The 18,982-nt window shown below is 38.1% G+C and overlaps 1 protein-coding gene across 30 annotated transcripts in view; it reads left to right on the top strand.

Moving 5' to 3' along the window:
- The window catches only part of LOC145436170 (uncharacterized), a 126,975-nt gene that overhangs the window by 19,274 nt on the left and 88,719 nt on the right, over window positions 1-18,982 (top strand). For 6 of the 30 annotated variants that reach the window (XM_080313485.1, XM_080313486.1, XM_080313495.1 and 3 more), the window contains exons 12-24: window positions 1,094-1,147; window positions 2,384-2,446; window positions 2,904-2,957; window positions 7,486-7,548; window positions 8,435-8,497; window positions 10,277-10,339; window positions 11,139-11,201; window positions 11,800-11,853; window positions 14,331-14,393; window positions 15,284-15,346; window positions 17,108-17,170; window positions 17,970-18,032; window positions 18,631-18,684. In XM_080313485.1, the coding sequence (XP_080169611.1) occupies window positions 1,094-1,147; window positions 2,384-2,446; window positions 2,904-2,957; window positions 7,486-7,548; window positions 8,435-8,497; window positions 10,277-10,339; window positions 11,139-11,201; window positions 11,800-11,853; window positions 14,331-14,393; window positions 15,284-15,346; window positions 17,108-17,170; window positions 17,970-18,032; window positions 18,631-18,684 (783 nt within the window). The remainder of the gene's footprint in view (window positions 1-1,093; window positions 1,148-2,383; window positions 2,447-2,903; window positions 2,958-7,485; window positions 7,549-8,434; window positions 8,498-10,276; window positions 10,340-11,138; window positions 11,202-11,799; window positions 11,854-14,330; window positions 14,394-15,283; window positions 15,347-17,107; window positions 17,171-17,969; window positions 18,033-18,630; window positions 18,685-18,982) is intronic. The other 24 variants (XM_080313487.1, XM_080313499.1, XM_080313504.1 and 21 more) reach the window with 20 other exon arrangements.

Raw genomic sequence — 18,982 nt, 5'->3', positions numbered from 1 at the left:
AAATCAAATTTTTATGATCACGATATTTTTAGACGATGCTATACTGTAAAACGTCATCGGCAATATCACTCATCTGAATGACAGGCTCAGAACACGTAACATGTCCATATACGAATAAATTTGAGGCTTTCACTATTATTTTTTATTAAACTCTAGGTTCGGTGTGTGTGCTTGGGTTGTTCGAAATTGACTAATCCAAACGATTGTTTTTAAACGGGACTTCACAATTTATAAATAGTCATGCTATTTCCAAGAGTTTAAGGATCACAATTATCAAAATTTGGCTGCATAGAAGTCCACGAATAATTGTAATTTATCTTGACTTAGTCGGATGTTGATTACTTCAAGAAAATAAAACAAGGATATTTGTTAGTATCATGTGAGAAGCATCACGTTGTGGCGCAAATATTAAGGAAAACTAAAATTGATAGTGATCAAACTGATTAATTTATAAAAATAAAACATAGATAGGCAGGTACCACTGCTCTAGACATTATCAACTGAACAGCTTACAACAGGGGCGGGCAACTTCTCCGGTCGGCGGGCCGGATATAAGAAAATTGAGTACTTGCGGAACGGATTGGTGAATTGATACATTATTCGCCCATTTATCCACATATACAAGAAATAAATGGTATATGTATTTTAACAACAATGTCACTTCAAATCCATTTCTCGCGGACAATGACGAAGACAATGTGGATTTGAGAACAGCATTGTCATATAAGTGCCGCCATGTCTGCTTCTCTCTGGTCAATTAACACAAGGTACAATCCCTAATTAAGATTTCAAGGCGTTCGATACGCCCGTTACCCCAAATTTACCTCGATATCAAATCACTAGGGTTAAGCACATCGTAAATGCTAATAATGCCGATAAAGTCTTCTCGCTCTCGCACGCTGCGAACACACGTAATAATAGCATACAGTCACTAAAATTTGATGTAGTAACCAAGCAGTGGAGAATCTCGGCAGACTTGCGCCATCGCCCACATTATCATGTAAGACGGGGAACTGTCCGCGGGTCGTATATTGACCTTCCTTGGTTTACTGGATGTATGGAACGACTAATCTCACTTACATTTTCAATTTAGAAAACCGCACTTTCAACGATACAGTGGCGGACCTCAAAGAAAAGGATATAAATCGTGAGTCACGAGATAGAACTAATTATTATTGAACTGATGTTTCTCAACCGGGGGTCTACGAAGCATTTTCAAGGGGTCCGTGAAACCTCCAAATTTGTCAAATGATTGATAACATAATTTGTACTATTTTGACAGTTTATGACAGTTTCGATTCATAATTGCTAAAACTTCAGGACTCACATAACCGAAATGGTCGTTTAAAATAAAATATCCTACGGTGCAAACTCATTCTAATTACCAAAGTGCCAGCAGCCTACTGATACAAACACATTACTGTTTAGAGCCGTTTTGTTGGGGTCATTTGAAATTGAAATTCCTGAATTTTTTTCCAAATTCGTCCAGATGAAGGATTTGGAACCTTCGCCACGAAGACCATTTTGTCCTGTATACTTAACCACTTTTGCAGAAGAGCTTCAAGACGAGATGCTATAGAAATGATTAGGCTGCACGTCATATGTTCAATGCTCAATAAAAACTCTGATTCACACCAAAAGGTGTCGTCGGAAACATTACGCGCTAATAATAAATTCGCCTGCAGCTATCATTATGAAAATATTTTTGGCACTGGTTCATATCATATCGAAGACGTTAATTTCAATTCAACTGCAACATCCGCTTCGAAATACTAAAAGTGTACCCAATTCCTACATAGTTTGATGTTATTTTCTCGAAAAGTTATTTTGTGGCTGTTTCCCACAAGCCTGCAGTTAATATGTGCACGAGACAGATGACGTTTGCCCGATAAATGGGTCGCATTTAGACAAAAACTTGAGGGGGTCAGCGGGGGTCCGTGACGGTTCAAAAAGGGTCCACGAAGACATGAAGGTTGAGAACCACTGTATTATATCAATAATCCACCAATATTACCTTAACGAGGATCACATTGCTTCAGTGTTTTGATGAAATAGAATATACGAATTTGACGTTGAAAATGAAGATTGATCGTTCAGTCAGTCATCAGAAAACAAGTGCCGATGCTAACTGTAATGCAAATCTGCACATCATATACCTTACCAGAAATCGGATCCCAGGCCTGAAAGTCGAATATTTTAAACTAACCATGACCTTTCCTGCTTCATTGCACATCTGTTATCAGAATTGGTCAGACATCCTAGTCAGAACCTTATCGATTCTTAGGCTTTTCCAACAGTTGTCCATTCTACAAACCCGAAGAGTGAAATTATATGTTTACATGATAACAGTATTCACGTATAAAGTTGATCACGATGTTTTTAGACGATGCTGAACTGGGGAACGTCATCAATAATATCACTCATCTGAATGAAAGGCTCAGCACACGTAAGATGTTCATGTACGAATAAATTTGAGGCTTTTACTATTCTTTTTTTTATCATAATGTAGGTTCGGTGTATGTGTCAGGGTGGTTCGGAATTGACTTCTCCAACCGCTTGTTTTTGACGGAACTCAACAAGTTAAAAATAGTCATGCTATTACTAGGAGTTTGGGGACCAAATTATCCCAAGTTAGCTGCATAGAAATCCACGAATAATTGTAATTTACCATAAATTAGTCCGATGTTGGTTACGTCATAAAAAACAAGGATCTTTATTAGTATCACGTGAGATGCATGACGTTGTGACGCAAATGTTTAGGAAAACTAGAATTCATCTTGATCAAGCTGATTAATTGATAAAAATACAATGTGGATATGCTGGTACCATTGTTCTAGACATTATCAACTGAACAGTTTACAAGATGTGTAGAACGACTAATCTTACATACATTTTTAATTTAGAAAACAACACTTTCAACGATAAAGTGGCCGGTCTCGAAGAAAAGGATATAAATCGTGAGTCACGAGACAGGACTAATTAATTTAGACCAGTGGTTCTCAACATGGGGTCCGCGTAACCTCCAAATTTGTAAAATGTATAATAACATAATTTGTGATTTTCAAAATTAGGGAAAGCATAAAACAGTTTCGCTCATGATTGCTAAAAGTTCAGGACGCACATCGTCAGTATAGTCGTCAAATATAAAATATCCTACAGTGCAAACTCATTTTAATTTCCAAATTGCCAATAGCCTACTGATACGAACATATTGCTGTTTCGAGACGATTGGTTAAGGTCATATGAAATTTAAATTCTTGTTGTTTCTTAATCTGTCCCAATGAAGGACTTGGAGCCTCGCCACGAAGTCTATTTTCTCCTGCATTCACTACCTCCATTGCATGATAACTTCAAGATGTAATGCTAGATAGAAAAGATTAGGCTGGACGTCAAATGCTCATTAAAAACATTGTTTTCATAGTTTTCGGGCTGTGTATTTTCCGATCACATCAAAAGGTGTCGTCGGAAACGTTACGCATTAATGTTACATTCGTCTGCAGCTATCTTCGTTAAAATATTTTCGGCACTGGTTCATATCAAACCGAAGACGCACATTTTCAATACAGCTGCAAAATCCGCTTCAACATAATAAAAGTCTACCCACTTTCTGGGGATGCTGTTCACGTTCGCGTTCTGCATGTGAACCACAGAAATTTAGAGGTTCACGTTCACAAACGAACCTTGGTAGGTTATGCACTGTGAACCTCTTCATATATTACAATTTTCCCTTAATTATACCTTCGCTGGTTGACTTTATTGCTTGTCAATAGCTGAGGGCTATATGCATGGCACTGGCAGCATAAAAACATCAACACCAAACGGGCATGCACCTTGACAATCTCGAAAATTTGACTTCATTTGTTACCACGTTTGTTCGGATATTTAGTGACTGCAATCACGCAACATAAAGAGCGAAATACACCATACATGTAGAGAGTCAGCGAATGATGCTCATTCAACCAATCAATTAAATTGATATCATTGTCTGATGTGAAAAATCTAGCTAGAGTACGGGGTCAATCTTGGTTTCATATGTTTATTGTATCATGAAAACCAAATTCGTGCGATTGATTGATTTTGATTTGATTTTTGTTTTGAATGCAACCCTATCCGATACTAACCGTAAAGTTAATCTGTAAAGCATATTTCCCGACAGACATAGGATCTCAGGCCTGAAAGTCGAAGATTTTAAACTAACAATGGCCTTCCTTGCTTGAAAAAGGAAATCGGAACCATCAATATATTTTTGAAATTCGAATGTTCCATCGAAAGGTGAGAAAATGTTTGACGTTCACAACCGATCGGGCAAGACGTATTTATGAACTTCCAATGTTAATAAAATGTATTTCATATAAATATCGAGAATAATAATGATCTGTAATCAAATGCGCGAATAAAGTAATCAACGTGGTAAGCTCCCCCATATATTATAACTAGAGTACGACTGACATCGGATTTTATAGCTGATACCGAAAAATCTGATATTCATTACCTTCATTCATAATCCTGATATATTCAGTTGATGTTAAAAAAATATGTATATTGACATCTTTTTGAACGTACATTTCCGAAACTTCAGAGCATATACTTGAACAGCGTTGAACCCATTGCTATGCTTTGACATGAAATAAAGAAAAACAGAACGGCTGCATCTGGCCATCTGTAAACCGAGGTTGCAAGTAACGATACAACTCTACTTCATCAGAGTACTCAAGTAGGTTTTGCCTAAATAAATATTATATATAATAAATATTTTTACATCGAGGTCGGTGCATGGCCCAACAATTAACATAGTTGAACACGTGGCCTCTGATCTAGAAAATATTAAGTGATCAATTTATGAGCATGCACTGTGAACAATATTTATTGGAAAAACTAATAGAATTTGAAAATTTGCAATTTGTAAATAACCAGTTACAAACATGAAGCTGACATAACTAATGGAAAATTTGTTTGCTATAGAGAAAATACGTTTTTACGCCGCTTCGGACAAAATGAATCTCAATGGATTCTACCACATTATAACTAGAGCCTGACCGGAATAAAATTATATTTAACAAATATGGCATCTTCTCATCGTTCATTTAAACCGTTGGAGAATTTACATAAAGCACGTGGCAGCTATTGCTATGCTATGTTTATAATCCAGTTGGTCACGTGACTACTGGTCTAGAAAATATAAAGCGATCAAGGTATTATTGTGCAATATTAACATTATCTCATGCCGACACAAATAAGATGGTTCAATGCGGAGTTGATGCCACTGAAATTATAGTTGTTTTCAAGCGTATCTACGAAGGGAATCATCAATTATATTGAGACTACAAACTGGACACTGTAAATTGAACTATCTATTCCATCGCATGAGTTGTCACAGTGGTCTCTGCGAAACGTACAGCGTACCAGAAACTGTCGAACATTTCCTACTGACGTGTCCTCGATACTATCACCAGAGACAATATTTAAAAAATGTAGCTGAACATAGCAGTGTGAGCTTTAACTTGGACTGTCTGTTTACTGATCCCCTATGGTTATTCCGGTCGTAGAATTTGTTGTATTGTGTAAACGTATCTGACTCAACTATTCGCTCCCCCAGGCCTGGTGCACAAAACCTTAGTAGTCGAGCACCATAAAACCACTCATACATACATACGAAGCTCGAAAAATGACCAGGTAAATTTGAATGAGTTTGATATGAGGGCTGCTTTCACCACACTGTCAAAGTTAATGATGTAGCAATGAGAGATTGCATTTCCAAAAACTGACGAGATAACGATGCTAAAGAAAACTCAACGCAACGAGTATCGATCATAAGTTTTTGGTAACTTGATTAAACATTCGCCACGAACATCATGAAATCCTACCCCGCGCTCGTATGAACCATTTTGTATTCACGGAAAAGTTGATTCTCAGAATACAGACGGATCCAACCGTAATTGGCAAACGTTGCGTTAGACCAGTGTCTCCCAAACGTCTTTGAGCTACCGCCTCTGGACAATGAACAAGATTTCAGCGCCACCCGACCCCTCTCCCCCACCACGCCTAAATCAAACGAATGTTGCTCCGCCTTTTTATAGCTAATAATGAGACGGATCAAGCTGGTGTATTATTAACATCATTGTCATCGTCATATTGGGTCTGATATTTGATAAGAACTATCTCATACTAGAATCTCCAGTCTCCACGTCTCGTACTGTCAAGTCGGTTTCTGCTGTGAGTCAGAAACCTTGTCACGGCACTGAAAACACGTTCTATTAAATATGAGCTGGAAGGGAAACGATAAAAAAGTCAACCGGGCTCCAGTGAGAATAATTCTATTCAATTTAATTGAGCATCCTGAATGATTAATTAAAGATATTGAACTTGAGTTCGAAAACAAAGTTGTTCTACCTACACTACAATGTACTCAGCTTCTCAATCATCTCATGCTCGGAAATTTTGCGGAATGTATTGAAAATCCGCAAAGAATTTCCAACTGGAATATATCCTGAAATCAAACACGATATCCTTGTGCAGTTTTCTAAGAGGATTGGTTTATGCTCCTCCCTCATAATCGGGTATTTGTGCTGGCCGGTAGCTAATGCAATCTTGAGAATTGGAACAGCTCAGGTCTCGCAAAATTTCGGTGAAAGAGCACGGGGTTTTCTCTGAATCCGGACGTAGCCGTTTTTGTCTTTATCAGGTTTCATTATTACTATGAACGGAAATATCCTACTCAATTTTGGAGAATATGCCCGTCAATTAGGCCTAGAAGGAATATCGCTTCTCTGAACCAGAACGTCATGTCGAAGGCAGAACTGTGGATAATCTACAATCGTTTGAAACAGAGATTAAAATAAAACAAGGCAGGTTCCCCAAAAAACCTTCACACCTTGCAGAGAGCAATAACTGTTCAAATACTTAGTAATTCTCCCAGCACACAATGAACCACGCTTTCATGGATGATGTCGACTGCTAAATTAGTCCATTGATGGGCAGGATCGGCATTGGCTAATAACAATGGACTTTCCGGTAAAGCTGATTAAATGGACGGACGACTCTAAATTGCACTGAGTGAATCGATTTTGCATTTTTACTGCATATTCAGCTGCTTTATTCATCAATCCTTTCAAAACCACGGAGCAGTTACCTTCTGAAACTACACCGCCCTCATTTGCTCTCAGCGCCCCCATGCTCCCAATTTCATTGTCAGCGCCCCCTCAATCGCGTATTTCATGGCCAGCACCCCTTCACGGTCGCGAACGTCTCCAGGGGGGCGATGGTGCCCACTTTGGGAACCACTGCGTTAGACAATCAGTTAAGCACTATTTCATGGGGTACGAAAAATTCTACTGTCATCACACAGCTGATGAAAGACTGTGCCAAACATCCCACCAACGATTCCGACGCTTTTCTAACAAATTCCTATTTTACTAGCCTAAGGAGTGAAAATATGTTTCTACATGATAAAAGTATTCACGCATAAAATTGATCTCAATATTTTAGACGACGATGCGCTGAAGGAAGTCAAGGAAAACATCACTTATCTGAATGACAACGTCAACACGCGTAAGTATACTTCATATACTAATAAATATGTTATGCAAGATTGAATGAATTCTAGACTCTCATTATTATTAATTTGATTGAAAATTAGATGTTTAATGTGTGTGCTAGGGTGATGCCTTTCGAAGGCATCCACAGTGTGGGCAGACCTTACTTGTTGTACCGTGGTTCAAACGTTGTGGTGCTTTGATACTGATCAAGCGGCAATGTTTTTCACAAGTTGAATGGGTGTGAAAGAACTGTTACTTTAAAGCTCATTACGCTACTTCTACTCACCTTGATCAGGAGCACGAACTTTGTGTGGTCGTCGTATATCTTCTCCATCTTGTAGCTCTGCGAGTAATCCAGCGAGCGGATATTGAACCCGTTCACTCGCATCCTCCTTCCGAGCAGCAGATTCTGCGCTCCTGGCAGAGATCATGCGACATTACTTCTAGTGCGAGTTTTGGATTTTGAAAATCTACTTGTTCCAATTCTAGTTTCAGATTTTGAAAATAATTTAGTTGCCGCATAACTAGCAAACAAGTGTTATCATTCAGCGTAAATGATGATACCGGTCTTATGTTTTGTGATGTGCTTGCAGCCATTGCTAGCACGGAGTCATCACTACTAATAGTGGCGTAGTCACGGGTTGATTTTCGGTTATGAAAATCCTTCAATTTTAAACTGGAAACCACGCCTCTTTGTACCGCCAATCTTATCTCCAATATTCCTTTCCTCATTTGCAAGTGAGTAATTAGTATTATCGGTTATTAAGTCCCACCGGTACTTTTAACGATTCATAGGATTCTCTAATATATGTCCAATTTGCAAACCCGAATAGTGAATTTATATGTTTATGCTACTTTGTAGCAGTATTCATGTATAAATTTGATCACGATATTTTCAGACGATGTTGAACTGGTGGATGTCAACGGCAATATCAGCTATTTGAATGACAGCGTCAAGACGCGTAAGATATTCATATACTAATATGTCATGCAAGACGGAATGAATTTGAGACTCTCATTATAACTAATTTGATTGAAAATCACATGTTCGATGCGTGTGATAGGATAGTTCGGAATTGATCATCGAAACGATTGTTTGAGTAATGGTGTCTACTAGTTCTACATAGAAATGCTTTTACCAAGATTTTTGGTATTCAAATATTAACAACTTACATGCATTGGGTATCACCAAAAACATGGAATATTTTTGGTTACCACAACCTGGTCCGAATTTCAAAATGTACGTGGTAGCATCCACCATGCAACCGGAGCCCGGCCGATATCGGATATTTGCGCCGATACCGGTCAAACCGATATCAAGCAACTTCACCGATAACCCGATATAATCTGCAAATATTTAAAATTGTGACATATAGCTTAAGGCACTTTTCCGAAACTTAAGACCATTTACTTGCACAGCGTTGCAGTCATTGTAATGCTCGAGCCTCGAAAACGTGACGTTAACAGCTTGTACTCTGGAAATATGTAACGTGAAAACGAATAGAATTGGTAAACTTGCAATTTGTAAATATACAGTTACAAAGACGAAGCATAACAAACCTTTGAGAAATTTTAATTTATAGAGGATATATTTTTGTTTCCATAAAATAAGTTTGGCCTATTGGATAATGGTAGACTCCAACACTGTTAAATGATACCAAGATCTGCCTCGCGCGCACTGACAGTGGACATATTGTCATCATAGCGTCGTGGGGAAGCGAGGTTTTCACCTAAATGTTGACCAATTGGCACGGCATATACATGGTAATCGCCATAACAATCTGTTTGGCAGATAATTGTCATTGGTGTGCGAGCTCCGTGCGGCCACTTCTGCATGTTTTTTTGGGAATGAATTTGGAAATATGCCGCTTTCTACGCTCAAACAATCGTTGAGATGTAGCCTGCATACCACAACCTACTATTACAGTGGTATTTGTATTGGTGGACATCATTACATGCATTGAAAGCAGATAGTACATCTTTTCGACAGTTTGGCAACAAGGGTTTCGTTTTATGCACCGCATGCGTGTTAACGCTGAAATAACAACGACGAACAGCCGATTTGAAAAGTTTTTCAAAACGGTTAGATAAGTTACCAAGCCAGAAATAGGTGTAAAAACGCGGGCGTTTTCTGGTCCATATTGGGTAGCTAGATCCGATCGTTTTAACACCCTAGTGATGGATCATTTTAATATATGAAATTGATAGCCAGTTTTTTAGAGAGAGTCAAGTAGATTTCATCCAATTATCGCGATAATCATTCTGGTGAACTAATTCGCAAGGACTGTCGGATGAGAGTTGATATGAGGTTTAATTTTTACCGCTTCGGGCATAATGAATACCAAAGGATTCTACGGCATCATATCTGAAGCCTGACCGATTTCGGATTATATTTAACAAATATGGCTTCTAACTTAACGCACATTAAAAACTCCAATGTATTCACGTGAATATGATGCCAACAATTGTTCTGCTATGGTTATAATCCAGTTGGTCACGTGACTACAGATCTCGAAAATATCATGCTATCAAGTTGATAATTTGCATTATTAGCACAATTTGATGACAACACGAATAATATGGTCTAATACTGACTTAATTCCAGTCGTATTAGAGTTGTTGCACAGCGTATCTTCGAAGTTCAAAAAAGTACCTGTGAACTCAGGATTAGAATCATATGAAAGTCACTTTTTGCACATTGACGAATTTGATATTTTAGCATTGAAACCTTGCATTTTCAGATACAGAAGAGATCAACGATATGAAGAAAAATATCACCGCACTCAACAACACAATTATTGATCGTAAGTTTCTGGAAAGATGGCCTGATTGAACAGCCGCGAAAAACCTCAGAAAACTATGTCCCGTCTTCAAATGGACTGTAGATTACGAAAAGTTGATCCACAGAAGCTATGCGGATCCGACAGTACTTTAAGATTGTGGATGTACAGAAACAGCTGAGCTCTATAACATGAAGTGCCAAACATTCTAGTTGCATCCCACACCTGTTAATGGGATGGGCGAAACATACCACCAAACTTTTTCGGTGCCTAGTCACGATAAAAATACCGGTTATAAATTTTTATTTCATAACAAAACTCGAGCTTTCGTCACTGCCACGAAGGCTGCGCTGCGTCTTGATCATAGGCGTAAAGTGATGAGAATCGATGACGTTACAATTCCCCAGATAGTTTACATATAATATTACTGTAAGGAAAGAGCTGCACTTCCCTTCCCCTTTCTACTTGTTGGTATGTTGTATTTTGGTGTCAAGCGAAATATAGTTAATTTACCCCCATATTGCCGGGTGCCAATGCGAGTCCCTTACCAACGCAAAAGGAGCCCGGATCTTTCAAAATTTCAGCAACGAGTTTCTATAACACCAAAAGATGAAACTTTGCAATGAAGTCACATCCTAATGAAATACATCTTATGAATTGCACCAAGTGTACTTTGAGTAATGGCTATTACCCGGCAATATCATAGAGACACACGTGTTCGATTAACATGCTGTGCAATGTTCATTTTACAAACCGAAAGAGTGAAATTATATGTTTACATGACAACAGTATTCATGTATAAAGTTGATCGCGATATTTTTAGACGATGCCGAACTGGAGGAGGTCAACGGCACCATCACTTATCTGAATGCCACGGTCAAGATACGTAAGATGTTCATATACTAATATGTGAATCTGTGTGCTAGGATTGTCCGGAATTGATCACCCAAACGATATTTTTAGACGATGCTAATCTGGAGGAAATCGATCATCTTAATAACAGGCTCAGCATATTTAAGATATCTATATATGAATAAATTTAACGCTTGCACTATTAATTTTTGTTAAATTCTAGGTTCGATGTGTGTGCTATATGGTCGGTCGGAATTCACTTCTCCAACCGATTGTTTTTCAAGGACTCCACAATTTATAAATAGTCATGCTATCACCAAGAGTTTAAAGATCAAAATCATCCCAATTTGGCTGCATAGAATTCCACGAAAAATTGTAATTTACCTTACGTTATATTCGGATCTTAAATGTAGGTTACTTCATGAAAATAAAACATGGATATTTGTTAGAAACATGTGAGGCGCATCACGTTATGACGCAAATGTTTGGGACAACCAGAATTCATAGTGATCAAGCTGATTAATTGATGAAAATAAAATATAGATATGCTGGTACCTCTGATCTAGACATTATAAACTCAACAGTTTACAACATGTATAGAGCGACTGATCCTACTTACGTTTTGAATTTAGAAAACAACACTTTCAACAATACGGTGGCCGACCTCGAAGAAAAGGATAGAGATCGTGAGTCCCGAGATACGACTAATTGATATAGACCAGTGGTTCTCAACCGGGGGTGTGAGAAGCATTTTCAAGGGGTCCGCGATAGCTCCAAATTTGTAAAATGATTATTAACATAATTTGTAATTTTTTAAATTAGGGACAGCGTAAGACAGTTTTGCTTCATATTTGCTAAAACGTTAGGACTCACATCATCGGTATAGCAGTGTGATACAAAATATCTTATTGTGCAAACTCATTTTAATTTCCAAATTGCCGGAAGCCCACTGATACAAACGTATTATTGTTTCGAGAGTTTTTGTTATGAAGTCATTTGAAATTTTAAAATTCCTGAATTTTTTTCTCAGTCCGTCCCAATGAAGGATTTGAAACCGCGCCACGGAGTCCATTTTCTGCTGTATACATAGCCACGATTGCAGAATAACTACAAGATGAAATGCTAGATAGAAATGATTAGGCTGGACGTCATATGCTCAATAAAAACTCTGTTTCTAAATTACGGTGTGATGTAGGTTGCGATCACACAAAACGGTGTCGTCGGAAACGTTACGCGTTAATATTACATTCGCCGGCACCTATCTTTATGGATATATTTTCGGCAGAGGTTCATATCAAGTCGAAAACGAGGATTTTCAATACAGCTGCAAAATCCGCTTCCGAATAATATAAATAAACTCAATTTTTACATATAGTATGATGCTATTTTCACGGAAAGTCATTTTGTGGCTGTTTCCCACAAGTCTATAGTTAATATGTGCACAAGGCAGATTACGTTTGCACGATAAATGAGTCAAATGTGGACGAAAACTTGAGAGGGTCCGCGGGGTCCGTGACGGTTGAAGCGGGGTCCACGAAGACAAGAAACCACTGTATTAGACCAATAATCCACTGATATTACCGTTACGAGGACCACATTGCTTCAGTGTTTTGATGAAATAGAAATATGAATTTGATGTTGAAAATGAAGGTTGAACGTGCACTCAATCATCAAAAAACATGTGCAGATACTATCTGTATAGCTAATCAGTAAAGAGTATACCTCAACAAGACACCGGATCCCCGGCCTGAAAGTCGAAGATTTTAAACTAAAAATGGCCTTTCTTGCTTCAAAAGTAAACCAGGCCCATCTATATATTTTCAAAACTCAAATGTTCCATCAAAAGGTGACAAAATGTTACATGCTCACAATTGATACAGCATGACGTATTTATTAACTTCGAATGTTAATAAAACATATGTCATATAAACATGGAGGATAGTATCGATCTGTAATCAATGCGCGAATACATTAATCAACTTTGTAAAATCCACCATATTATAACTAGAGTACGACTGACATCGGATTACTTAGTAGATAGCGATAAATCTGATATTCAAGACCTTCATTGATAATCCAGATATATTGAGTGGATATTAAAAATGTATTGGTATCTTTCTGAAGTTGCATTTCTGAAACTTCCGAGCATATACTTGAGCAACCTTGTAACCATTGCCATGCTCGGATATGAAATGAAAAAAACTACAATGGTTGCATCTGGCCATCTGTAAACATACGTTGCTAGTAACCCAGCAACTCTACTTCATCAGGGTACTCAAGTAGGTTTTGCCTAAATAAATATTATAAATATTATTATTATTTGCATATTGCGGTCGGTGCATGGTCTAACTATTAACATAGTTGGACACATGGCCGTCGATATAGAAAATATGAAGTGATCAACTTAACAGCTTGCAATAAAACAATATTTAATGGAAAAACGAATAGAATTTGTAAGATTGCAATTTGTAAATAACCAGTTATAAATATGAAGCAGAATAAACTAATGGGAAATTTGTATGTTATAGATAAAATCTTCTTGTTTACGTAAAATAGGTATGGTCAATTGAATATTGGTAGACTCCAGCACTTATGAAACCAAGATCTGCCTCGGGCACTGACAGTGAACATATTGTCATTATGATATTGTGGGCGAGCGAGGTTTTCACTTGAACGTTGACCAATCGACGAACCATATACTTGGTAATCGCCATAACATTAGGTTTTGGCCGCCTATTTCCATTGGCGTGCGAGCACCGTGCGGTCATTTGCGCATGTTTTTGAGCGAATCAATTTGGGAGTATGCTTTATACGCTCCAACAATCGTTGAGATGTACGTCCTACTTACCTACTATCATAGCCGCACTTGTATCGGTAGACATCGTTACTTGCAAGTCGGAATCATTTCTTCTCAATCGCCCATCATTTCATGGCCAGCGCCCCCTCGCGCACGTAAACGTCCCCAGGGGGGGGGCCCTGGTGCCCACTTTGCCCACAATTCTACTTTGATCACACAGCTGCTATCTGACGTAGCCAAACATCCCATCAACGATTTATTGATTCCCGTGCTTTCCTAACAAATGCCTATATTACAAGCCTAAAGAGTGCAATGATGTTTACATGATAACAGTATTCACGCATAAAATTGATCTCGATATTTTAGACGACGATGCGCTGAAGGAAGTCAAGGACAACATCACTTATCTGAACGACAGCGTCAACACGCGTAAGTATACTTCATGTACTAATAAATATTTTATGCAAAATTGAATGAATTCTAGACTCTCATTATTATTAATTTGATTGAAAATTAGATGTTCGATGTGTGTGCTAGGGAGATGCCTTTCGAGGACAACCACGGCGTGGGCAGACCTTGCTTGTTGTACGGTGGTTCAAACGTTGTGGTTAGTGCTTTGATACCGATCAAGCGGCAATGTTTTTCACAAGTTGAATGGGTGTGAAAGAACTGCCACTTTGAAGCTCATTACGCTACTTCTACTCAACTTGGTCAGGAGCACGAACTTTGTGTGGTCGTCGTATATATTCTCCATCTTGTAGTTCTGCACGTAATCCAGCGAGCGAATATTGCACTCGTTCACTCGCATCCTCCTTCCGAGCAGCAGATTCTGCGCTCCTGGCAAAGATCACGCGACATTACTTCTAGTGCGAGTTTTGGATTTTGAAAATCTACTTGTTCCAATTGTAGTTTCAGATTTTGAAAATAATTTAGTTGCCGCATAACTAGCAAACAAGTGTTATCATTCAGCGTAAATGATGATACCGGTCTTATGTTTTGTGATGTGCTTGCAGCCATTGCTAGCACGGAGTCATCACTACTAATAGTGGCGTAGTCACGGGTTGATTTTCGATGATGAAAATCCTTCAATTTTAAACTGGAAACCACGCCTCTTTGTAACTCCAATCTTATCTCCAATATTTCTTTCCTCATTTGCAAGTGAGTAATTAGTATTATCGGTTAATAAGTCCCACCTGTACTTTTAATGATTCATAGGCTTCTCTAATATATGTCCAATTTGCAAACCCGAATTGTGAATTTATATGTTTAGGCTACTTTATAGCAGTATTCATGTATAAAGTTGATCACGATATTTTTAGACGATGCTAAACTGGTGGATGTCAAAGGCAATATCGCTTATCTGAATGACAGCGTCAAGACGCGTAAGATGTTGATATACTAATATGTTATGCAAGACTGAATGAATTTGAGACTCTCATTATAACTAATTCCGATGCGTGTGATAGAGTTGTACGGAATTGATCATCGAAACGATTGTTTGAGCCATGGTGTCTACGAGTTATACATAAAAATGCTTTTACCAAGATTTTAGGTATTCAAATATTACAAATTTATATGCATTGAATATCACCAAAAACCTGAAATATTTTTGATAACCTCAACTTGGTCCGAATTTCAAAATGTACGTAGTAGCTTCCACCATGTAACCGGAGCCCGGCCGATATAGGATATTTGTGCCGATCCCGATAAAACCGATCTCAAGCAACTTTACCGACAGCCCGATGTAATTAGCCAGCATTTGGAATTATGGCATCTAGCTTAAGGCACTTTTCCAAAACTTCAGACCATTTACTTGCACAGCGTTGCAGTCATTGTAATGCTCGAGCCTCGAAAACGTGACGTTAACAGCTTGTACTCTGGAAATATGTAACGGGAAAACGAATAGAATTGGTTAACTTGCAATTTGTAAATATACAGTTAAAAAGACGAAGCATAACAAACCTTTGAGAAATTTTAATTTATAGAGGATATATTTTTGTTTGCATAAAATAGGTTTAACCTATTGGATAATGGTAGACTCCAACACTGTTAAATTATACCAAGATCTGCCTCGCGCGCACTGACAGTGGACATATTGTCATCATAGCGTCGTGGGGAAGCGAGGTTTTCACCTAAATGTTGACCAATTGGCACGGCATATACATGGTAATCGCCATAACAATCTGTTTGGCAGATAATTGTCATTGGTGTGCGAGCTCCGTGCGGCCACTTCTAAATGTTTTTTTGGGAATGAATTTGGAAATATGCCGCTTTCTACGCTCAAACAATCGTTGAGATGTAGCCTGCATACCACAACCTACTATTACAGTGGTATTTGTATTGGTGGACATCATTACATGCATTGAAAGCAGATAGTACATCTTTTCGACAGTTTGGCAACAAGGGTTTCGTTTTATGCACCGCATGCGTGTTAACGCTGAAATAACAACGACGAACAGCCGATTTGAAAAGTTTTTCAAAACGGTTAGATAAGTTACCAAGCCAGAAATAGGTGTAAAAACGCGGGCGTTTTCTGGTCCATATTGGGTAGCTAGATCCGATCGTTTTAACACCCTAGTGATGGATCATTTTAATATATGAAATTGATAGCCAGTTTTTTAGAGAGAGTCAAGTAGATTTCATCCAATTATCGCGATAATCATTCTGGTGAACTAATTCGCAAGGACTGTCGGATGAGAGTTGATATGAGGTTTAATTTTTACCGCTTCGGGCATAATGAATACCAAAGGATTCTACGGCATCATATCTGAAGCCTGACCGATTTCGGATTATATTTAACAAATATGGCTTCTAACTTAACGCACATTAAAAACTCCAATGTATTCACGTGAATATGATGCCAACAATTGTTCTGCTATGGTTATAATCCAGTTGGTCACGTGACTACAGATCTCGAAAATATCATGCTATCAAGTTGATAATTTGCATTATTAGCACAATTTGATGACAACACGAATAATATGGTCTAATACTGACTTAATTCCAGTCGTATTAGAGTTGTTGCACAGCGTATCTTCGAAGTTCAAAAAAGTACCTGTGAACTCAGGATTAGAATCATATGAAAGTCACTTTTTGCACATTGACGAATTTGATATTTTAGCATTGAAACCTTGCATTTTCAGATACAGAAGAGATCAACGATATGAAGAAAAATATCACCGCACTCAACAACACAATTATTGATCGTAAGTTTCTGGAAAGATGGCCTGATTGAACAGCCGCGAAAAACCTCAGAAAACTATGTCCCGTCTTCAAATGGACTGTAGATTACGAAAAGTTGATCCACAGAAGCTATGCGGATCCGACAGTACTTTAAGATTGTGGATGTACAGAAACAGCTGAGCTCTATAACATGAAGTGCCAAACATTCTAGTTGCATCCCACACCTGTTAATGGGATGGGCGAAACATACCACCAAACTTTTTCGGTGCCTAGTCACGATAAAAATACCGGTTATAAATTTTTATTTCATAACAAAACTCGAGCTTTCGTCACTGCCACGAAGGCTGCGCTGCGTCTTGATCATAGGCGTAAAGTGATGAGAATCGATGACGTTACAATTCCCCAGATAGTTTACATATAATATTACTGTAAGGAAAGAGCTGCACTTCCCTTCCCCTTTCTACTTGTTGGTATGTTGTATTTTGGTGTCAAGCGAAATATAGTTAATTTACCCCCATATTGCCGGGTGCCAATGCGATTCTCTTACCAACGCAAAAGGAGCCCGGATCTTTCAAAATTTCAGCAACGAGTTTCTATAACACCAAAAGATGAAACTTTGCAATGAAGTCACATCCTCATGAAATACATCTTACGAATTGCACCAAGTGTACTTTGAGTAATGGTTATTACCCGGCAATATCATAGAGACACACGTCTTCGATTCACATGCTGTGCGATGTTCATTTTACAAACCCAAAGAGTGAAATTATATGTTTACATGACAACAGTATTCACGTATAAAGTTGATCGCGATATTTTTAGACGATGCCGAACTGGAGGAGGTCAACGGCACCATCACTTATCTGAATGCCACCGTCAAGATACGTAAGATGTTCATATACTAATATGTGAATCTGTGTGCTAGGATTGTTCGGAATTGATCACCCAAACGATATTTTTAGACGATGCTAATCTGGAGGAAATCGATGATCTTAATAATAGGCTCAGCACATTTAAAATATCTATATATGAATAAATTTAACGCTTGCACTATTAATTTTTGTTAAATTCTAGGTTCAGTGTGTGTGCTATATGGTCGGTCGGAATTCACTTCTCCAACCGATTGTTTTTAAAGGACTCCACAATTTATAAATAGTCATGCTATCACCAAGAGTTTAAGGATCAAAATCATCCCAATTTGGCTGCATAGAAGTCCACAAAAAATTGTAATTTACCTTACCTTATATTCGGATCTTAAATGTAGGTTACTTCATGAAAATAAAGCATGGATATTTGTTAGTAACATGTGAGGCACATCACGTTATGACGCAAATGTTCGGGACAACCAGAATTCATAGTGATCAAGCTGATTAATTGATGAAAATAAAATATAGATATGCTGGTACCTCTGATCTAGACATTATCAACTCAACAGTTTACAACATGTAGAGAGCGACTGATCCTACTTACGTTTTGAATTTAGAAAGCAACACTTTCAACAATACGGTGGCCGACCTGGAAGAAAAGGATAGAGATCGTGAGTCCCGAGATACGACTAATTGATATAGACCAGTGGTTCTCAACCGGGGGTGTGAGAAGCATTTTCAAGGGGTCCGCGATAGCTCCAAATTTGTAAAATGATTATTAACATAATTTGTAATTTTTTAAATTAGGGACAGCGTAAGACAGTTTCGCTTCATATTTGCTAAAACGTTAGGACTCACATCATCAGTATAGTCGTGTGATACAAAATATCCTATAGTGCAAACTCATTTTAATTTCCAAATTGCCGGGAGCCCACTGATACAAACGTATTATTGTTTCGAGAGTTTTTG

This window comes from Botryllus schlosseri, chromosome 3 (assembly GCF_051294905.1).
Source record: "Botryllus schlosseri isolate E-star chromosome 3, Bs_hap1, whole genome shotgun sequence".
NCBI lineage: Eukaryota > Metazoa > Chordata > Ascidiacea > Stolidobranchia > Styelidae > Botryllus > Botryllus schlosseri.
This window is presented reverse-complemented; position numbering and strand designations above follow the sequence as displayed.